Source organism: Crocuta crocuta, unplaced genomic scaffold (assembly GCF_008692635.1).
Source record: "Crocuta crocuta isolate KB4526 unplaced genomic scaffold, BGI_CrCroc_1.0 scaffold262, whole genome shotgun sequence".
In the NCBI taxonomy this organism is placed as follows: Eukaryota; Metazoa; Chordata; class Mammalia; order Carnivora; family Hyaenidae; genus Crocuta; species Crocuta crocuta.
The window spans coordinates 6,203,581-6,211,406 of NW_027528869.1; the positions used below are offsets into that span (position 1 = coordinate 6,203,581).

Consider the following 7,826-nt stretch of genomic DNA (forward strand, 5'->3'; position numbering starts at 1 on the left):
TAGACATAGTGGGGGAAGGAGCCAGGAGAGGAATCTCACAAACTTTCTGATCAAGTCCCAATAAAAAATCAGGGGCAGAAATCCTCGGTGGCTATGCCCGTCAGGACCCCTCCCACTCTTGAGAGCTTTATACTTTCCCTCAATAAACTCTACTGCTTTGCTCACTCTCTGTCGTCCATGAGATTCATTCTTTGACTCTGTGAGACAGGGAACAGTGACTCTCCCACCCTCCTGTAACGAAAGTAGCTATTATTTGTCTCTATTTGATGGAAAGAAAATTTAGAAGCATACCAAGTTAAAATAGCTTCCAGCCTAGTATGGTTTTACCTATAAAGAAAACACAGCTAAACATGAAACAAAGCAAAATGAAAAGCAACATATCTTAAAAGAGATGAAACACAGTAAGAAATCAAAACAAAACAAACAGAAAACCATAGCCAAAATGAGAATTTTTTTTGAATGTAGGTATACACATTTTAATTTATTTTTATAATACATTCATACCATAGGGGCACTTGGGTGGTTCAGTCGGTTGAGTGTCCGACTCTTGATTTTGGCTCAGGTCATGATCTCACGGTTTGTGAGATCAAGCCCCACATCAGGCTCTGCAGTGACAGCGTGGAGCCTCCTTGGGATTCTGTCTTTCCCTCTCTTTCTGCTCTTCCTCCACTTACGCTCTCTCTCTCTCTCTCCCAAAATAAATGCATAAACATTACAGAAAAGAATATATTTATACTTCTAAAACAGGGCATGTAGATATATGACTAGCCAGCATGGTTGACCCTTACAGACCACACTGATTTCACCAACACAGCAGCACTACTCTGTAGGCTAGATTCTCTATGGTCCTTGTTTCTTTGCTTACTAGCTTCTATTTGATAAAGCCTTGGCCATAATCTCACATATAATTTCAGGTAAGCCTGGGAAAGTAAATGCCTCAATGAGTTTTTATTCTCCTCTCAAATAAAAGTGGTAGACAGCCTTGAATGGCTTCCCGTGTTTCAAACGTCTGGTGCTTGTGTCCTTGTACAATCTATAAACTTGAGTATGAGCTAGACTTAGTAAGTCCCTTTTAATGAACAAAGTACAGCGAACACGAAGGACATAATACTAAGTCTTCCTGTATTAGGTACTTGTTAAGGGCTGACTTAACAATTTTGTTTCCCCCAAAATTCACATGTACTTCAGACCATGACTGTGTTTGAAGATAGGGCTTTGATAAAGGTAATTAAGTTAAAATGGTTTCATTAGGGTAAGCCCTAATCTGACATGCCCTTTAGATCTCCCGAGAGAATCACCCTTGTAGAACACCATCAGCACAAGCATTCTGGGAAGAAAATTCTAGAAAATGCCTAACTGGCACATCAACAAGCCATTTCCGTGGCTTTCATCATTTCAAGGGAGGCTGGGAAAGTATTTCCATGCAGTTCTCTGAAATTAGAGCTAGATCTAACAAGGCATGGTTTTGGGAATAGAATTCGGTTTTCGGGTGACTGAGGAGAATGACACCTGTTTGATGCAGTCCGCTTCCTCAGCTCTTGGACTTTCATTATTTACCCCACATCCCACGCTGACAATCGCCCCAAAAAATCCCTGCTCCCATCTAACAAAAGAAACCATTCCTCACTATATTAAGTGCCTATTTTTTGTTGCAGATCACGGGAGAATTAGTAGCTTAAAATTAGCAATAATCTCTATCATCTCTTTGGTTACTAAGAGTCGGGAATTCAGGAGTGACTCAGCTGCATTGTTCTGGATCTGAGTCTCTAATGAGGTTGCAGACCGTGGCTGGAGCCATCGTGATGGCCTGATACAGGTGCATAGGCTTCGGAGGCTCAGACAGCCGAGGACGTGAAATGGTCAGGCATCTCAATTCTGCTTCTCTTTGTTTTTGTTTTCTTTCCACATGGGACCTCCCGTAATGTGTCTCAAGACTTCAAAGGCAGATGCCTCACGATGACTGGCTTTTTGAAACCTTCCCTTGTCTGGGAAGTCAGCCAGTGTCCGTTCTACGACATGCTATTTACTGAAACAAATGGCTGAAACAAACCACATTGAACGGTAGGGGAGTTAGCCTCCACCTGTTTATGTGAGCCGTGTCAAAGCATTTCGTTATATTTCCGACCACCAAACTTGTAGACCCCAAGTGTGCTCCTTTTCATATTTCATCCGGATCCCAGTCCCTGATCTCTGGACAATGCCAATTCTTCCATTATTTCCATCATGATTCTTCTCCATAATTTATAATATACTGACCAAACTGTAAAACTAGTGATCACCAATCTACCTTTGCATGAAATAATGGGAACAAAAGAGGAAATCCTGAATAGTAAAAATGTATCTACTTAGAATAGTGGCCAAATAGCTCTGATAGAGCAACACTTCCACAGATATTTTCTATATACTGGATCAAATATAAATGCATTAAATGAATATATATGAATATATATGTTAAAGAATATATGTGTATAAGAATATGTATACATATATAACAACTAGGCTAGGTAACCACATTTCAGGATTCCACCTTACCTAGAAACAATCCAAAGATTTTCAATTATCACCCAATTTAATATTAGTCTCAAATTTAACTAAGAATCTTGGAAGATTTTTAAGCTGATATACCACAGAAAATAATTTCTGTTGAAACACAAAACATTTCATAATTTCTGCTCAATTTATTTGAACATGTACTTTTAGTTTTTGTGTGTATTTTAACATGTGGACATAACAGTAGCTTATCTTAAGTATAGGTATACTTATTCTCAAGTATAAGAATTTTAGAAATTGAGAATGACAACCCCAAATCTTTATAAAAACTGAAACATACCCCACACTGACAAAGTCAGGTAAAAACAAATGCCTGTCTTCAAATCAAAAGTATTCAGTCAGTCTGATCTGTTGAAATAATCATTTGGATTATATAAACCTGATTTCTTGTAGAAAAATGTTCCTGGGGGCACCTGGGTGGCTCATTTGGTTACGCGGCAGACTCTTGATCATGGTTCAGGTCATGGCCTCACAGATCATGGGCCTGACCCTCGTGAAAGGCTCTGAACCCTCAGCACAGAGCCTGCTTGGGATTCTCTCTCCCCCTCTCTCTGCCCCTCCCCTGCTTGGATGTGCATGTATGCTTTTTCTCTCAAAATAAATAAATGAATGTAAAATAAAATGCTCCTGAACTAGTAGTTTTTGTTGAAAAGGTTTTCATTTTTTTAAAAAAAAGGTATGAGCTTACTTTAGTAGAAGTTCCTTTTTTTTTTTTTCATTTCTGGGAGTTCAAAAGTGTTACATTGTTATAAGTGTTAAATCGTCTGAATTCTGCTCGGGTCAGGATCTCAAGGCTTGTAGGTTTGAGCCTCAGAGTCAGACTCTGTGCTGACAGCTCAGAGCCTGGAGCCTGCTTTGGATTCTGTGTCTCCCTCTCTCTCTCTGCCCCTCCCCTGCTCATGCTCTGTCTCTCTCTGTCAAAAATAAATTTTTTAAAATGTTTAAAAAAAATTTTTTTAATATTTTTATTTATTTCTAGGAGAGAGAGAGAGAGACAGCGTGAGCAGGGGAGGGTCAGAGAGAGAGGGAGTCACAGACTGAAACAGGCTCCAGGCTCTGAGCTGGCAGTCAGCACAGAGCCCGACGCGGGGCTCGAACCCACGAACCGCGAGATCATGACCCAAGCGAAAGTCGGACGCTTAACCGACTAAGCCACCCAGGCGCCCCATAAAATTTTTTTAAAAAAGAACTAATTTGCTTTTTTTGAGATTTGCAGGCCACTGGCCTTGAGGAGTGAAGGACCTGACCTTTCCGAGGCCACAGCAGCCGGCCAGTCTGTTAAAAGCTGCCTCAACTTTCTGACTAGCCTAGCAAGTTTTTAGCAAAATGCTTTTCTTCTTTTGGGTCACACTAACGATCTCACTGACCTCCCTTTGTGTATCTATAGACCTTGCCCTCCTTTGAGGCAAGAACAGAGTACTCCTGCACATCAAGAAACAGGAGTCAGACCCCCTTGCACAAGCCCTGAGCACTGAAATAACAATTTGTAGCTGGCATCACCAAGGCTGCACGTAATCAAGAAATGTTGCAAGCCACTGCACTCCTTTGGCAGATTAACTACCCTAAACCCCTTGAAAAACCCCTGGGCCAGGCAGGAAACCTCCGACTTGGCTTTTGGACAAGAGTCCGCCTTCTCCCCGGGTTGCTGACCTCTTGAATAAACCCCATGTTCCTTTCCAGTCAAAACCTCTCCTCCTGAGTAATGGCCCTCCAAGCGATGATAGGCACCCGAACTTGGACTTGGTAACACATTGAACATGAATGTCAACATTAGTCTGGACTCTCGTTTGTGTTTCATTAATATGTATGTCTATCTGCGTGTGATTATTACAGTCTTGATTAATACAGGCTGGTAGCAAGCTTCGATACCAGGAACTGAAATCCTCCAGATTTGTTCTTTTTTAAAAAACCCTGTTGGCTATGGAGCACCTGTGGGCTCAGTGGGTCAAGCGTCCTGCTTTGGCTCAGGTCATGAGCTCTTGGTTTATGAGTTCGAGCCCCACCTTGGGCTCTGTGCTGACAGCTCGGAGGCTGGAGCCTGTTTCAGATTCTGTGTCTCCCTCTCTTTTCTCTCTCTGCCTTCCCCTGCTCATACCCTGTCTTTGTCTCTCTCGAAAATAAACAAAACATTAAAAAAAATCCTTTCAGCTATTCTGGACTCTTTGCATTTCCATATAGATTTTAGCATAGTTTTTCACTTTCTGGGGATAGAGTCTGCTGGGGGATGTGGGAGGGATTGATCATGTCTTCTCCTGACTCTCTGCATTCCAGGTCTTAGTTCGAGTGGTCCTCTCTTCTTGCACAGACTTAGGATGAATTTAAAATATAATTTTGGCAATTTATTCTCCTTACACTGCTTGTTATAGGAGGACATCTTGCCTTTCCCAATCTGCTACATGCCACTTCTAAATGGAAGTCATCACAAGTTAGCTTTAAAGTATCAAATAACACAGGATCAAAGGACTAAGTGACAACCTTCCTTGCCTTTTCTTTACCAGATAGGCAGGATGACAGATGGTAGACACGCTCCTCACAAAGACCGCCGGGAGAGGCGATCATTACTGTCCACATCTTACTGATGGTCACATTGAGGCAGAAAGTGGTTTTCAAGAAGCGTCCAAGATCAGAGATATACGAAGCAGACAATGTGGGTTTCTTGTACCGGCAGTCCGATTCCAGATCTTCTGCTAAAAACAATTATTTAAAAAGCTGAAAGTGAGATCCAGGTTAGAGGTTGATTTTAACATTGATTAATCTTTAAACAAAAGAAAGAAAGAAAGAAAGAAGAAGTTGGGGCGCCTGGGTGGCTCAGTCGGTTAAGCATCCGACTTGGGCTCAGGTCATGATCTCACAGTTCGAGGGTTCGAGCTCCGCATCAGGCTCTGTGCTGACAGCTAGTTCGGAGCCTGGAGCCTGCTTCAGATTCTGTGTCCCCCTCTCTCTCTGACCCTCCCCTGCTCGCGTTATCTCTCTCTCTCTCTCAGAAATAAATAAAAAAAGATTTTTAAAATTTAAAAAAAGAAGTTATGACAGATGAATTAAACAGAGAAAATAAAACTGACTATTCATATATGGAAAGAATCTGGCATTTGTGATGGAAAACATGTGTTCTCTTGAAATGCCCAAAACTGCTTACAAAATCTTTGAATGTTTTAACTAAATATTAATAAATATTAAATAGACTCAAAAGAGAAACTTTATCAAAGTCCATGAAAGATATATTTGTTAGCTATTAATAAGGGGCTGAAAAAGCTTACAAGGGGAGATTTGAACCAGTGTGATCTCTGGACATTGATTTTACATTTTGGAAATTATAGAACAGTAATTCCACCCAGGAGATGCATGTGTGTGTCTATGAGCTTCTAAATAAACAAACTTACGCGTAAGTATTAGTTATCAGCAACAAGCTTTTGGAGAGAATTGTCCTTTCTGGATGCTTTTAATAGGAGAAGCTTGAATTCTTCCTACCTAAACCTGGCATTCAAAGAGTAAGAATAAGTCTACACCAGTGTAGACCCTAGCTGTGCCCCGGCTCTCTGAAATAGCTTGCAGACATTCACTGGTTGTTCTACAGATTGGACTTTTAAATTTTACTATCTAACAACAACAGTTGTTGAACACAAATTATGGAAAGGTTAAACAAGGAAAAAGTTGCAAATAATACGTCCTTATTTGCATGTTAACAAATGTGAACCCAGCATTCACCTCAACACCAGGTGTGAAATAACCCAGCCCCTGGCAAGGACACGTAGTGTAGGAGTGGGAGTCCCGTTTGCCATTTGGGAATAACAATGGCTTTCATCAGGACAGCACTGACTTCACCTGTTAGCATTCTCTGCTGCTTTTCTGCTTGACATCGGTCACAGAATTTAAAAGAAACGAGAACCTTACTGCACACTTAGAGATCAGGTGCTCAATCAGTGACATTAGGCATTAGAATTAGATTTTTTTTGTTTGTTTTTATTTCTAGACATGGTAAGCTCACTACCTAGCATGTTTTCCATCTTAGTAACAATAGAATTTCTTCTCGGAAATTTTGCTAATGGCTTCATAGCCCTGGTGAACTGCATTGACTGGATCAAGAGACAAAAGATCTCCTTAGTTGATCTAATTCTCACTGCTCTGGCTGTCTCCAGAATTGGTTTGCTCTGGGCAATACTTATAAATTGGTATGCAACTTTGTTGCATCCAGATTTATACGGCTTAGAAGTCAGAATTATTTTTCAAATTGCCTGGACCTCCAGCAATCATTTTAGCATCTGGCTTGCTACTAGCCTCAGCATCTTTTATTTGTTCAAAATAGCCAATTTCTCTAGCCTCATTTTTCTTCGCCTGAAGTGGAGGGTTAAAAGCGTAGTGCTTGTGATTTTGTTGGGGTCTTTGTTCTTTTTGGTCTTTCATGTTGTGATGGTGAGCATATATGACAAAGGGTGGACTAAGGTACATGAAAGAAATGTCACTGGGAAGACCAAGTGGATGGACACGGCATACCTCTCCAATATGACTGTATTCACACTAGCCAACTTTATTCCCTTCATGCTATCGCTGATGTCTTTTGTGCTGTTAATCTTTTCCCTCTGGAAACATCTCAAGAGGATGCAGCCCTCTGGTAAGGGAGCCCAAGATTCCAGCACCAAAGTCCATGTAAGAGCCATGCAGACCGTGATCTCCTTTCTCTTGCTATTTGCCGGTTACTTCCTCACTCTGATGATCACAGCTTGGAGTGCTACTTGGCTGCAGAACAAGTTTGGCTTCTTCCTTTGTGAGGCTATTGGAATCACATATCCTTCAATCCACTCATTGGTATTGATTTGGGGAAGCAAGAAGCTCAAACAGGCCTTTCTGTCATTTCTGTGGCACCTGAAGTGCCGGCTAAAAGAAAGAAAGTAAGAAGAGCATCGTGTGTCTTCTAGGAGAAAACAAGTTGATGGAGTCCATAAGATTTTATACTTCTTACCTCTTTTGGGGGCACCTGGGTGGCTCAGTTGATTAGGTGTCTGACTTTGGCTCAGGTCGTGATCTCACAGTTCATGGCTTCAGGTCCTGCATTGGGCTCTGTGCTGATGGCTCAGAGTCTGGAGCCTGCTTAGGATTCTGTGTCTCCCTCTCTCTCTGCCCCTCCCCTCCTCACGCTCTGTCTCTCTCTATCTCTCTCAAACTAAATAAACATTAAAAAAGTATACTTCTTACCTCTTTTTTAAATGAGTATATAATCGAGTAATTTCCAAAGGTTTACCTAGAAAGCCTTTTACTTAAGCATATCACAAAAGTATGTG

At 41.2% G+C, this 7,826-nt stretch overlaps 1 protein-coding gene across 1 annotated transcript; it reads left to right on the forward strand.

The window, feature by feature from the left end:
• Positions 1-6,522: 6,522 nt before the first annotated feature.
• Positions 6,523-7,440, forward strand: LOC144225234 (taste receptor type 2 member 46-like). The gene has a single exon (XM_077756406.1). The coding sequence runs from the start codon at positions 6,523-6,525 to the stop codon at positions 7,438-7,440; it is 918 nt and encodes a 305-aa protein (XP_077612532.1).
• The last annotated feature ends 386 nt before the right edge of the window (positions 7,441-7,826 follow it).